The sequence below is a fragment of the Eumetopias jubatus genome, unplaced genomic scaffold (assembly GCF_037043125.1).
Source record: "Eumetopias jubatus isolate StellerSeaLion01/CBP00866 unplaced genomic scaffold, mEumJub1_p1.0 scaffold_3, whole genome shotgun sequence".
In the NCBI taxonomy this organism is placed as follows: domain Eukaryota; kingdom Metazoa; phylum Chordata; class Mammalia; order Carnivora; family Otariidae; genus Eumetopias; species Eumetopias jubatus.
This window is the reverse complement of record NW_028274809.1, coordinates 54102394-54117723: the sequence shown is the minus strand read 5'-3', so window position 1 is coordinate 54117723 and position 15330 is coordinate 54102394. Positions and strand designations below refer to the sequence as shown.

General features: G+C 35.3%; 1 protein-coding gene across 2 annotated transcripts in view; it reads right to left on the bottom strand.

Annotated features, from left to right (window-relative positions):
- Positions 1-1349: 1349 nt before the first annotated feature.
- The window catches only part of SESTD1 (SEC14 and spectrin domain containing 1), a 135184-nt gene continuing 121203 nt past the window's right edge, over positions 1350-15330 (bottom strand). For both annotated transcript variants that reach the window (XM_028121210.2, XM_028121188.1), the window contains 6 exons: positions 14589-14748; positions 10505-10586; positions 9550-9672; positions 8592-8783; positions 5048-5169; positions 1350-2501 (listed from right to left, as the gene is read on the bottom strand). In XM_028121210.2, coding sequence (XP_027977011.1) covers positions 2372-2501; positions 5048-5169; positions 8592-8783; positions 9550-9672; positions 10505-10586; positions 14589-14748 — 809 coding nt within the window. In that variant the 3' untranslated portion in view covers positions 1350-2371. The remainder of the gene's footprint in view (positions 2502-5047; positions 5170-8591; positions 8784-9549; positions 9673-10504; positions 10587-14588; positions 14749-15330) is intronic.

The following is a 15330-nucleotide window of genomic DNA, read 5'->3' as shown; positions in this document are numbered from 1 at the left end:
AAGCTGATGATAAAACTAAGAGTCCCATTACTTACAGTGCAGTTCCTTTCTAGCAAAGTCTTAATAAAAACATTCTTACTATTCTGAAATTCAAAATAGATATTGAGTGTAGCTAAATATCTATATTACCTAATATGTAAGTATCTAAAATACCAAATGACTTCCTAATTGATGAGTCAGTCATAATTTTAGGAAATATATTTAAAACACACTTCAGACTAAAAAACAGGGAATTATTACTAATGCCTACAACAGACCATTCACATACAGAGGAAGTAAGCAACTATGAGCAAAAGGCTGGGAACAGGAGAGTCCCACAAGATCCCTTCCCTCAACAGAGATTATAATGTAGCAGGCAGAGACATCAATAAACAATTGTAGCATGTGGTTAGCACCATTATGAAAACCGAAATGAAGAATCACAAAAGTTCACACTCAGAAGTCCTAAAAGACTGAGAAGATATCAAATATAGAAGGAATTTCCAGAATGTTCTCAGAAGCAGTGGCAGCATAAGAACAATGGGAGCAATCAGGTGTTGCTCCCAGATTTTCTGGCATGTTTGACTAGAAAAAAATTAACCAAAATTGCTCAGAGAGAAGAAAAGTGAAAAATAGGATGACTTCAACTAGGCTGTAATGTTAAGTAGGTAGTTGAAAGTATGGGTCTGAAATTTCGGACCAGATATGGAACACAATACACTGGGATAAAATAGAAACCCCAAGGATGAGATCCCTCCAGAAGCATTCTGAAGACAGAATCTGAGAGTGCATTTTAGTAGATACACTTTAATCAAGAGTTATGTGACTGCACTCAACAGTTATGGCAGAGGATGACATCTTCAAGGGACAAGACACCGTCTAGGAAAGGTTGCTCAATGGTGTAAATGTTGCAGAGACAGAGAAAGATAAGGAATGCATACCAAAAGAAACAATTCATCAATTCAGTAACTGAGAGTCCACTGAGAAGAGTTTCACTGAAGTGGCTATGTAAAACCAGATTGCAAGGTGGTGAACAGTGAGCAATGAGGATGCAGGGGGAATGGATATGGATTTCTCCAAGAGGTCTGACAGTGAAGAAGGCTGGAGAAACCAGCAAGTTCAGCAGAAGTTTTTTGCATTGGAGGATACATGAACATTTTTGTGGACATGAGAAAGGAACCAGCATACAATTCTTTGCATAATTTTGTATTGATCACAGACTAAAAAATTCTTAATTTTTTTTAAAAACATTTTCTGAAATAAAAACACAAAAAATATGTACTTTACCATTTAAACTTAATATAAACTTAAAAGCATTAACATTTTATAAATTTTATTTCTAAAAGAGTTGTACAATTTTTATTAGACTGCTTCAGAATTTTGCTTCTAGTCTATCATGAGAAATTAAATTTTATTAACATTTGCTATTTTCATTCCAGAAAGATTCCTCTGATATAAAGGATTACACTTAAGTAATTATGTATGCCTTCTTCCCCAACCCTCCTCCCCAAAGACAAAATATCTTCAGGGTAGTTAATAATTTGGATATTTTTCAACTTGAAGAAGAGAACAATTAGAAATAGTATTCCATTATTTTTAAGTTAAGATCTAAATTGCTCTTCACAATTATTTTTCATAATTAAACATGCTTATTACATACACATGCTTACATATGAATTTCCTGGCTAAAACACATGCAACCAACATGAAAAAACAAATTATTAAACCATCCTCACAATCCTAAGAATGCCCTTTGAAATAAGGCACTCATGTCTGGAAATAGGATATAACCACCATATTAAATAAGATGTTTAAAAGAAGCCTTTTATTAAGCACAAACAACTTTTAATACATTATCAATACAAATAGGAAAATGTCTTTTAATGAATATATCAAAGATCTGAAGGTTTTCTTCATACTGACACAATAAAAATAATCAATTTTGAAGAATTACAAAGTAAATTTTTTGAGTACACCACTGTCTACTAATAACGATTTAACTATAGTCTACATTTACCACATCACCTGGGGAGGAAGGTCAACCATTTTTTATATAGAGAATTCCTAAACTCTTATTAGCACCATTCAAAGCTTATTATCGGTTGTTCATCTACAAATTGACAGGTCAGGTAAAGCTTTAAAGCAAGTTTTCAGTGCAATGTTTACAGTTCCTTCTTTTAAGATACTTGGAGTCTATGGTCTCAAAGCAAGTTAAATAATGATGCCTTGGTAGTTGCAAGGTGTTAACATGTAGAAAGAAATGGAAAATGGAAAAAAATGAGGCTTATCCTGGCTGTGAAATGTATCTTAATGTATTGCGGCTAATGCTGTAGTATGCCAACGACATGCGGGGGGGATTATGAACTGCAGATTTGTGGGAAGCTGGTAGCTATTAGCTCTCTGTGGTCATCATTTCGGGATGTCTCAGCTGCTGCCTTTTGAGACTAACCAGTTTCATCCTGTCTCTGATGTGTTCTGCAGTGGAAGCCATGTCACTTGGACTCCCAAAATATTGTTCAGTTCTAAAAATCGAAACAAACAGAAAAACCATAATCAGATTAAGAGAAATCCACTGACCACAGCAAATGCAAAAGGGAGCAAAGATTACCATAAATATTATATACATGATATGGCATTAGTTCACTTGCAGACCATACTGCTTATCTTTGAGTAGTAATTCAGTGGGAGAAACATTTTTAAATGGCATAAAATATATTAAGACATGTTGAGAGAAAAACATTAGTGGTATTAAATGTCGTATCATATGTACTTATGATAATCTCAACAGATCAAAAATGCAACCAAACAATGAAACAATAAAGGAAACAATGCAACATTGGAGATACTCTGCTTTTCAGTTCTGGGTGCATAAGCATACACAAATATAAAATTTGTATGTGTTCTTCAAGGATAAGGGCTATGTACACCAAATGTCTAATATAGCTGCCAAGTAAAATACCTGATTAATGTTAAGGCATCATTTGGAACTTTAACAGATAAAATCATTTAATGTTATCCTACTTGAAAAGATACTGTATTCAGAGTCACAGAACCTTTTAGAGCTAGAAGAGTTCTTAAAATTATCTGGTTAAGCTCTGTATTTTTTAAGATCAGAAAACTAAGGCCTAGAAAATTAAATGACTTAACTAGGATCACACAGTGGGAAAACCAACATTTGAACCAGTGTCTTCAAGCAATGAATCCAGAGAGATCAGATAATTTCTTTTATTTTTCCAGGACAATATTACATAAGATAAATCTGAATAAGCTTGCTGTCAAACTTTATATAGCATCAACAGGTTATCATATAAATGGAACAGAATAACAATTCCAAAAATTAAAGGTGGTGGTTGTGAAATCTGAATATACAGTACTAACTTATTCCTCAATCTTAAAAACATGAGGAAATGCTATATGGACTATTTGTAGAACACAGGAGGAGAACTCCCAGCTAAAATACTTGTTATAGATGCTCCTAGGCTGACCTGAGTAGAATGGAGATGGTGTTAACAACTGGTTATGAAGCATAGAAATGGGGGTGGGGACTCCCTAGAATGGAACAACCAGAAGGCACCCCTCTTATATTGTTACAAGCCAAATTTATAAATTTTTAGATTTTATTCTTTTATACACTGCAGATATCTAATATGAATTTAGGCTACTTCTGATGGTTCAATTTTGGCTATGACCAAAGATTATCTAAATGCAGACTATGAATTACATTCTTTCAAGGGAATAAAATTGTATCTTCCCAAAATCAATTCCAAATAATCATTTGAGGTTCATGACATAGTAGTAGTGGCACTTATTATGTGTCAGATTGGGGTTTTTTTTGTTTTTTCTTTTTTTTAAGATTTTATTTATTATAGAGAGAGAGTACAAGTGGGAGGAGGGGCAGTGAGAGAATCTCGAGCAGGCTCTGCGCCCAGCACAGAGCCAGACTTTGGGCTGGATCCCACAACCCCGGAGATCATGACCTGAGCCGAAACGAAGAGTATGACACTCAACCAAATGAGCCACCCAGGCACCCCTGTGCCAGATTCGTTTTAAGTAATTTATATACATTTAGCTCATGTAATTCCCCTGCCCCTGTAACCTGAAAAGGTATGAATAATATGTCCCTATTTTTAGATGATGGAATTGAGGCACAAAAAGGCTGAGTGGCTTGCCCAAGGTGTTACAGCTAGTAAGTGGTGGAGTTGAGATTTAAACCCAAGAAATCTGATTCCAGAGTCCACAATCCTATCCATTACACTATACTACAGAGTAAGGATAGATGCATCGAATGACTGGTTTCTCTGTCATCCGAATTAAATATCCTCTGGATTACCTCTAAATTATTTTCACTGAGATTGAGATCCTCAGGGATGAAGCTCCTTCAGATTCATTTACTGGCCCATTTATTTGCATGAGATTACTTCTTATTTTATTATTAACTTTTGAAATGGAAAGGAATGTGGGAATCAGGACCCCATCATTTTACAAATGAAGGAATTCAGACCCCATATAGCATAGAGAAAAGAGAATGCGTTCAGAGTTGGACCAACCTGAGACTGTATCCCAATTCTACTTAGAAGCTGTGAAATCCTGAGCACCTCACTTAATCTTTCTGAGCTTCAGGTTTCTACATCTGTAAATCAGGAATAATCATACTGGTCTAGCACTGTTTGGTCAAAAATAATGAGGTGAAGTGTTTAACTTGATGTCTGATATATTATAAGCTCACTAAACATTACACCCCAGCACTCCCCTTCCCTGCCCCGGATGAAGCCCAGAGGCATCCTACTTCCTACCATCAGAGCCAAGGCTAGAACCCAGGATATCAACCTTCTACAACAAGCTGTCAAGAAGCACCATATTTGACAGCAGCAAGTACCAACTGCTACTGTTGCTAAGAGCTCAGTTTGTATTTCTTTTCATTACAAACCAATTTATTGTGGAACTGAAGATGTGAACCAAAGCTAATTTACTTGGCTTTTTAAAAAATAGATTTTCCTCTCTTGATGATTTCACTTTAAGACCTCACCTCACCAATAAAAAGACAAAATTATAAGAACATGTACCATACCCATCAGGATAAACTACAGGAACAGTTAATCTATCCAAAAGTGATTTCCCAACCGCTTCAATTTCATCAAATTGCTCCTCATCATTAATAGCTTCAGGCTCTTCTGGACAGTCTTGCAAAATCTGCAACAAATAAAATGGCAACATCAATCAAGAGATATAGAAAGGCAATCAAGTTCATGTGAATTCAGTAGATTGAAGGTATTTTTGTTTTGTTCTTAGCATCTCCATGTACACCATTGTACAAGATTGATTACTGGTGAAGTTGGCTCAAAAAACTCAAATAAAATGAAATACATAATCCTTACTAATAATATATAATTGGAGTACAAAAAGTCTATAGTGATTTCCAAGAAAAAAATAATACTAGACTACTATTCAGAAAGTAAGTTCAAACTGTGCTTAAGAAATATTCCTTCATTCATTATTTATTGTACTAAATGTTTATTTAGCAGCTTCGGATGTGACTGAGATACACAATTTGACTTCAAACAGCTTACAGCTGTCAAAAATGAAAGAAAATATAAATCCAAAACAACACATACTCAGAGTACAAACACATAACTGATGGGATGACCTATATAGGCACTTTACAGTTATCTTAAAAACTGATCTGCTGACTTACCTGATGTAAACTGATAAGGTTATAATTCAAATACAGGAAGTTCTACAGTCCTTGATAAAATACTATTTTCCTTAACTATTACCATTTAAATTTAACAAGGGGAGGAGAGGAAGAATGAAACTGCTATAATTCATAATAGCTATAAGTCTATAGGTATTGACCCACACTAGTCAATATAGTAGCAAGCCTAGTGAACACTTGAAAGGTGGCTAGTCCAAATTGAGATGTGCTATAAGTCCAAGATACACACTAGATTATAAGAAAAAAACTGCAAAATGTGGGGAAGGGAGAAGAAAAAGAAGTATTTATTTTTGCAACTATTTTTGCATTATACTTAATCTAATGTTTATTTCAGCATTACTCATAAATAACTTTATATAAAATTCTAGATTCAACTTAAATATTTTCCCAATCATTATACTCTGTAAGTTGCTTATAGTTATTATGATTATGCTTACCGGTATAAAACAAAACGCAATAAAGAAGAAAATAGTATCTGATAACAAAAAGCTTTACAAACGTTTGAGTAGTAAAGAACCTTAAATTGTGCTAATTATAAGCATGACAAAGGCCATGTAGCAGAAGAAAAAGGAACATTAATATTCTATGCAAAAAGGGGGCCTGGGTGGCTCAGTCGTTAAGCGTCTGCCTTCGGCTCAGGTCGTGATCCCAGGGTCCTGGGATCGAGCCCCACATCGGGCTCCCCGCTCAGCGGGAAACCTGCTTTTCCCTCTCCCACTGCCCCTGCTTGTGTTCCCTCTCTCGCTGTCTCTCTGTCAAATAAATAAAATCTTTAAAAAAAAAAAATTCTATGCAAAAAAACTCTCAACCATTTACATTCTTATATGGCCTCATAAAAAAGTCTAGATCTTAAAATCTCCTTGCAGATACATTTTAAGTTTTTACTTAAATTCCAGTCAGTTAACATACAGTTTAATTAGTTTCAGGTGTACAACACAGTGATTCATCACTGACATAGGCTCACAACAAGTGCCCTCCTTAATCCCATCACCTTTTAACCCATCGCCCACTCACCTCCCCTCTGATAACATCTCTGTTCTCTATAGTTAAGTCTGTTTCTTGGTTCGCCTCTCTTTTTTTCCCCTTTGCTCATTTGTTTTGTTTCTTAAATTCCACATGAGTAAAATCATATGGTATTTATCTTTCTCTGACTTATTTCACTTAGCATAATACCTTCTAGTTCCATACATGTGGTGGCCAAATGGCAAGATTTCATTTTTTTATAGCTGAATAATATTCCATTGTGTATATTATGGGCTGCTTGGGCTGCTTCCATAACTTGGGTTACTGTAGATAATGCTGTTATCAACATCAGGGTACATACGTCACTTTGAATTAGTATTTTTGTGTTCTTTGGATAAATCCCTTATAGTGGGATTGCTGGATTTAAGGGTAGTTCTATTTTTAACTTTTTGAGGAAACTCCATACTGTTTTCCGGAGTGGCCTTACATATACATTTTGAAAGCAGTATCTTAAAAAGTTATCAGTAGTGTTAGAAATTGGGCCAGTAGTCACCCTTGGACAGGAGGCAGGGGCAGCAGGAACAATGTGATTAAAAGAGGGTGGCAGAACTTCTGGGGTGCTGGTAATGTTCCGTTGTTCAAATAGTGCGCTGATTTCACAGGCATGCTCACTTTGTGAAAATTCATTGAAAAGACCGAATTCAACAAACATTTATGATCTGTACACTTTTCTGTGTTAATATACTTCAATAAAAACTTTCCATTAAAACAATCAGTAGGGGTACCTGGGTGGCTCAGTCAGTTAAGCATCTGCCTTCGGCTCAGGTCATGATCTCAGGGTCCTGGGATTGAGCCCCGAGTCGGGCTCCCTGCTCAGTGGGGAGTCTGCTTCTCCCTTTCCCTCTGCCCCTCCCCCTGCTTATGCATGCTCTCTCTCTAATAAATAAATAAAATCTTTTAAAAAAAATGAAACAATCAGTAGATAAACAAGTTTAAACCATTTTATATGCTTTCACCTTCATCATTGTTATGCCTATTTTAAACCAACCAAAACACTGACCTATGGAGTTCAGTGACCAGCTCAGCAAGAGTTAACTATAAACACTTTCCAACAGAAGTACATTAGAACACTGCCCAATTCCTGAGATTCCTGGTCACATCTCTTCTGTTCTACAGACTAGGCTATATCACATTTACATCTTCAGTTTCTCACATTTCATATTGTATTGAACATCCCCTACACAGAAACTTCCATTCTGAGAGATCAAAACAAAGCTAACTACGTAACAAAGCTCCTCTTCAGAGTGGAAATGTAAGGATTGGGTGCTATAAATTTTCTCTGTGCAGGGTTAAGAAAAGGGCTCTACTGAAAATTTGCCCAATAACCCTACATACTACATTTTTGGTTTCCGGGACTAATGAATTCATTAAATAAATTCTAGAATAAATCTTTAAAGATAACACATGAAAAAAAGGTTTTATTTTCATCTTTATTCTCATTATTTTTAGCTGGGTAGTCTCTACTTTAAACCTTATAAAATTACAAAGTGCCCTTTTAAAAAATTTATGACAATTAGTTGCAGAAGCAAAATGTCCTTTCCTTGCATAATGGAAGTGATGGGAGTTGTGACACCCTAAAGATAGCTCATTCTGGGGGTCAGGTTTGGTAATAAGAGAAGCCCTATGGAAAGACAACTCTTAGATGATTTTAGATTTCTCCAACCATAGTAAGCCAGCACTGGTATGGATTATACTACCCGAGAATTTGATCTGAACTCTCTAAGACAATATATGGTATCTAAACAAACTTTAAACAATGGGATTAATATAAGTTGGAAAAAAACACAGGCTAATCACATAATTATAATCTTAAAATTAATACATTTTAAACATACACAATAAATACTACTGAGACTACACTTTTAAAAAAGCGAACCTTTTCAGCATTTGAGTGAAATGCAATAGCCATTTCCAGCCTATGCACTCTCTCTTCAGATGCTATTGTAAATTGTTTCCATACTCTGTTCAGTCGAGGAAGTGTGTCTCCAGATGACCGAGATGTGCAGCGCAGAGACTGACACAACACAACTGTGGCCTGTAGCAACTGTCTTCCATAGTCATAAGTGCTCTAAAAAAAAAAGTAAACATGAAATTATAGTAAAAGAATTCTGAAAAGAGAGACGGGAAAGTGTGCAGGAAGGATTGTGATTGCAAATAAGTAACACTACTGGAAATCAATACTGAATGACTCCACTGGCACTTACTACTACAAATTAACTGCAGTAATAAAAAAGGATGGGGAAGCAATACTTTGAATTTTTTCTTTCTTATTAGGCTTTGCTCTCTTCTTTTTTTCCCCATCTCATTCTTGTCAATTTCACAGGCCAAAAAGAATCTCTGATCATTCATTAGCCAAAACAAATGGGTGAAGATGGGCTCTTTATAGGTCACTTTTTATCCCATACAGGAAACCACAATTGTTCACTGAGAACTCAATTATTAGGGAAAATAAATTATGATACTTTTCACACACACACAAAATCTGTATTGTTAAACTAACACTGGTGAGATACACAAACTGGGGTTTCTACTATACTGATATTAACATATTTCTTATTAACTTTCGTGAATTAACAGTTGGATTGCCTAAAAAATGGCATAATATAAAACATAAATCAGAGGGAGCATACAGAACCTGTATTCAGGAAAACATAAACCCTCTCAAGTTTATGCAGGCTACTTTGATGCACCAGCTGACATTTTCTTAGTTCTGTGATATTTCTGGAATAACATAACTAACCTTCTTGGACTTGGAGGGTTAAGTTACATTATAATCATGCAGAAAGCTATTCAAACACTGAGCTTGTAGAAAAGGAAGATAACCAGTTCTGCACCTGTGCAACATCAACAAATTTTCTATGCTTTTCCAGTAAAACTTTCGTTTCCTGAGCATCATCACCCAATCTGATGTGGGTCTTAAGCAGGGCATCCAGAAGTTCACTTAGCCATTCTACTGCCTAAATAAAAATAGAGAACAGTGAAGCTGGATCCGTAACTCTTCTTATATCAAAACACCATATTTATAAAAAGAAAAATTACTACCATATGATTAATCTATTAGTTATAACCTAAGTTCTTAATAGCTTATTTCATTTAATGAAAGCTATATGAATTAATGACTTTTCCTCCCCCTCAAAATTTTTAAGATCTAAGGACAAGATATATTAAAGAGGACTTTTTTAAAATTAATAGCACATGATTTATATTAATAGATCAAGTATTCTCCTTAATGTCCAGGCACTGAGTATTATAGAAAATCACTGAAATCTACCTCTGAAACTAATAATACACTATATGTTAATTAACTGAATTTAAATAAAAAAAAAGATCATGTGTTTATATATTATGGATCTTAGTGGAATCTAATTACAGATTTATGTTACTATTTAAAATCATAAAGTTCCTCTAGGTCAAGGTGAAATGATGTTCTCTGATGCTAACTACACAAAGACAGCATATGGCTCATCTAGTTGAAAAACCCTCTTGCAAGTTAAAAAAGCAATGTGCTATACCAGCCTTAATCCTAGCATGTATAATATATGTAACGTAAATAATAAATAATCCCAATTTCTCATTCAATAGAGGATTTCATTGAGAAGGTAAGTCAAATGAGACCAGTAAAATAACTGGAAGTAAAAAAACACTTTATTATTTTAATAAGGTAACCTAGAATTTGACTTAATCCATTTACTTTCTAAGAACCATGAAAAGTACACTTTTTTTTACAGTTAGGTGAAATCAATCTTTTAAGAGAAGACAACTACATCATTTGCCTGATTGATCTTTTACCTGGGCAGCATCTTCTTCACATTTAAACAACTGTACCATCTGAAGCATCTTTAACCTTCGCACATCTACCATGTCTTCACATCTAATAAACCCAAACATAAAGGTAGAACATCATTTCAGTTTCATTAATAACTATTTTAACATCATCTGGCACACATGTTTTGTAGTATATTAAAATACTTAATCCTATATACCATGGAGACTTCAACTACTTTGTATTGATTTGTAAGAATTTTAAGGCTATCTATGTTACATCAAAATACTTCAAAACTTCAAAATACCTGAAAGACACCTAACTACAAACCCTCTTGAGGACAGAATGGATTCTGGGAAATACTGAAGCAAAGCATGAAGTAGTACACTAAAACCCAAAGAAATCTCTGTTGCCAGTTAGCATTAAACAAGCTTCGAAGATAAACATACAAAGTTTCTCAAATACTCATTTTGAGGATGATGCTCCAGGGAAATAAAACAAAAAAAGTTATGAGGAAGGATACTATATAATTAAAGGGTCTATCCAACAAGAAGATCTAACAATCCTAAGTATTTACGCTCCTAACTTGGGAGAAGCCAATTATATAAACCAATAACAAAATTAAAGAAACACATAGATAATAATACAATAATAGTAGGGGACTTCAACAGTCCACTCACTGCAATGGACAGATCATCTAAACAGAAGATCAACAAGGAAACAAGGGCTTGGAATGACACACTGGACCAGATGGACTTAAAAGATATATTCAGAGCATTCCATCCTAAAGCAACAGAATATACATTCTTCTCGAGTGCACATGGAACATTCCCCAGAACAGATCACATACTGGGTCACCAATCAGGTCTCAAATGGTACCAAGACTGGGGTTATTCCCTGCATATTTTCAGACCACAATGCTTTGAAACTTGAACTTAGTTACAAGAGGAAATTTAGAAAGAACTCAAATACATGGAGGTTAAAGAGCATTCTATTAAAGAATGAATGTGTCAATCAGGAAATTAAAGAATTCAAAAAATTCATGGAAACAAATGAAAATGAAAACACAACTGTTTAAAACCTTTGGAATGCAGCAAAGGTGGTCCTAAGAGAGAAATATATAGTAATACAAGCCTTTCTCAAGAAACAAGAAAGGACTCAAATATACAACCTAACTTTATACCTAAAGAGCTAGAGAAAGAACAGCAAATAAAACCTAAACCCAACAGAAGAGACTTATCAAAAAGAAAAAAGACCCAAATGAATAAAATCATGAATGAAAGAAGAGAGACCACACCAACACCAAAGAAATACAATTATAAGAACATATATGCCAACAAATTAGGAAATCTCGAAGAAATGGATGCATTCCTAGAAACGTATAATAAACTACCAAAACTGAAACAGGAAGAAATAGAAAACCTGAACACACCCATAACCAGCAAGGAAATTGAAGCAGTAATCAAAAATCTCCCAACAAACAAGAGTCCAGAGCTGGATGGCTTTCCAGGGGAATTCTACCAAACATTTAAAGAAGAATGCCTATTCTTCTGAAGCTATTTCAAAAAATAGAAATGGAAGGAAAACTTCCAAACTCTTTCTATGAGGCCAGCATTACCTTGATCCCCAAACCAAAGACCCCACCAAAAAGGAGAATTACAGACTAATATCCCTGATGAACATGGATGCCAAAATTCTCACCAAGATACCAGCCAGTAGGATCCAAATGTACAGTAAAAGGATCATTCCGGGGCACCTGGGTGGCTCAGTCAGTTAAGCGTCTGCCTTTGGCTCAGATCATGATCCCAAGGTCCTGGGATTGAGCCCCTCATTGGGCTCCCTGCTCAGTGGGGAGTCTACCTCTTCCTCTCCATCTGCCTATCCCCCAGCTCATGCTCGCTTGCTCTCTCTCAAAAATAAATAAATAAAATCTTTTAAAAAAATTAAAATAAAAGGATCATTCACCACAACCAAGTGGGATTTATTCCTGGGCTGCAAGGGTGGCTCAACATCCACAATCAATCAACGTGATACAATACATTAATTAAAAAAAAGGATAAGAACCAGATGATCCTCTCAATAGATACAGAAAAAGCATTTGACAAAGTACAGCATCCTTTCTTGATTAAAACTCTTCACAGTGTAGGGATAGAGGGAACACACTTCAATATTATAAAAGCCATATATGAAAAACCCATAGTGAATATCACCCTAAATGGGAAAAAACTGAGAGCTTTTCCCCTAAGGTCAGGAACACAGCTGGGATGTCCGCTCTCACCACTGTTGTTCAACACAGTACTAGAAGTCCCAGCCTCAGCAATCAGACAACAAAAAGAAATAAAAGGCATCCAAACTGGCAAAGAAGAAGTCAAACTCTCACTTTTTTTTTTTTAATATTTTATTTATTTATTTGACAGAGAGAGACATAGCGAGAGCAGGAACACAAACAGGGGGAGTGGGAGAGGGAGAAGCAGGCTTCCCGCTGAGCAGGGAGCCCGATGTGGGACTCGATCCCAGGACCCTGGTATCATGACCTGAGCCGAAAGCAGACGCTTAACGACTGAGCCACCCAGGCGCCCTCAAACTCTCTTTGCAGATGACAGATACTCTATGTGGAAAACCTAAAAGACTCTACCCCCAAATTGCTAGAACTCATATAGGAATTCAGCAAAGTGGCAGGATATAAAACCAATGCACAGAAATCAGCTGCATTTCTATACACTAACAATGAGACAGAAGAAAGAGAAAATAAGGAGTCAATCCCATTTACAATTGCACCAAAAACTATAAGACACCTAGGAATAAACCTAACCAAAGAGGCAAAGGGTCTGTTTCTCGTGAAAGAAACTGAGGAAGACACAAAGAAATGGAAAAACATCCCATGTTCATAGATTGTAAGAACAAAGATTGTTAAAATGTCTATGCTACCTAGAGCAATCTATACATTCAAAGCAATCCCTATCAAAATACCATCAACATTTTTCACAGAGCTGGAACAAATAATCCTAAAATTTGTATGGAACAGAAAAGACCCCAAACAGCCAAAGGGTGTTGAAGAACACCAAAGGTGGTGGCATCACAATTCCAGACTTCAACCTCTATTAGTATAAATAGTATGAGTGTAGATTAGACCTTCAAATGACTTAGCTGTCAGAAAGGAGAATTCTAGGGCTAGAAGACAGAGGGTTGAAGAGGAAAGTATACGCATGTGTGTAATTTTTTTTTAAATGAGAGACTTAAGCATTTAAATGAGAGGCAGAGATCAGAGTAGAGAATGAGAGTAGACAGGGAAGACATGAGGGTAAACTTGGCTTATTAAGAACAGAGCTATAGCATCCTTTGTGATTAGAATAAAATAATGAAATGGGTTAAGTTTGCATGTGAGGCTGAAGGAATTTCTGCCTAATGAGTATTTTCTCTGTGACGTAGAGATAGTTTGTGAGGTTTTGTTGATACCTTAAAATTCCTAAGTGTGCAAAAATTTCATACAACCATGCTACACTGTATATACTTTCATATATTAATTTAATCCTTTACTTTGTAATGCTCTCTCAGTTGCTACTGCAAATTGAATTTTCAAAGAATCCTTTAAATTCCTGCCTCTATACAAAATAAAACTAAATAGCCTCTTACCCAGAGTCTATTGTCTAATCCTTTCAGAGCAAAGATGAGTACAAAGAATGTGTGACAATTTGTGAGTCAGAAGTTTAGATGAAGAAACTGATCTATGTAGATGACACATTTAATAGCAACTCTAAACCAAATGAAAATGGAAAGGCAAAATTCTCCAAAAAGGAGAAAAAGGAGAAAAAGCATTTTCTTAAAAGATGAAAGAGTCATAGGCTATACTGGAGACATGGAATGCAAAGTACTTGGGTGCAACTGAAATTTTACCACTGAATTAAAATTAAAAAGGGGAGAAGTATTAGTTGAACAAATTGTCATTATTTGTTAGTACAATTATATACAATAATTACATTCACCAAAACCTACTATATGCCTACTATATTAACAGGTTACAACTTCTATTTTGTATGGAAAACAAATTATATCACTTCTCATTTTATTATGTTACTTTAGCAAAAATTAACATTAACAGTCAAACTTTGCCTTTGTTTCCTAAGCTGCATATCTTCCATCACTCCTTGTATGTGGTCCACATTTTCTTTATTTTCAATGGTTACATCCTTTCCATAGGCCCAGGATGCCTGATTGGAGATCTGATCCAGAAGTCCTTGACCTTTTTCACGCAAACCTTGTAATCCTACATCTAAAACAAAAGTTCCTAGATTTAATCTCTAAAACAAAGGAGGTGCTTTCCCTCCCTCAAGTAAATCCTCTCAGCAGATATTGTACTTGGATTCCAAGCATCACAGCTTTGTACATTAAACTATCTTGGGATGGGGTTCTCTGAACACTTCAAGCAATAAACCCCTTTATATGTGGTTTAAATTGAGCTCCCTTCTCAAGCCAAATTCTGCCTAAAGAGAATTTCCAAAAGGTTAATTTCCATTGATGATAATTATTTTTGAAAACTGAAAGCAGGAAGAAAGTGTGAAAATTTCTATTTTGGTTACTAATATTTTTCAATTTGTTTCCTTTGTGCTTTTATGTAGTCCAATTTTTAGAACAAGGCAAATATTTTGTTAAAAATAACGTATAAGAGTTACAAAACTTCAAAGCATTCAAGCAATGCATTATCACTGAAAAAGGATGCTGAATATTTTGATTCAGGCATCTTCCAGCTTACACCTAATGAAAAGCAATATTTAGGATAGATTTATAGTATTCCAAACCAGACAAGCACACAGGAATTCTTCTTTTCTTTTTTAAAGGAGAAGTATGGCTCTAG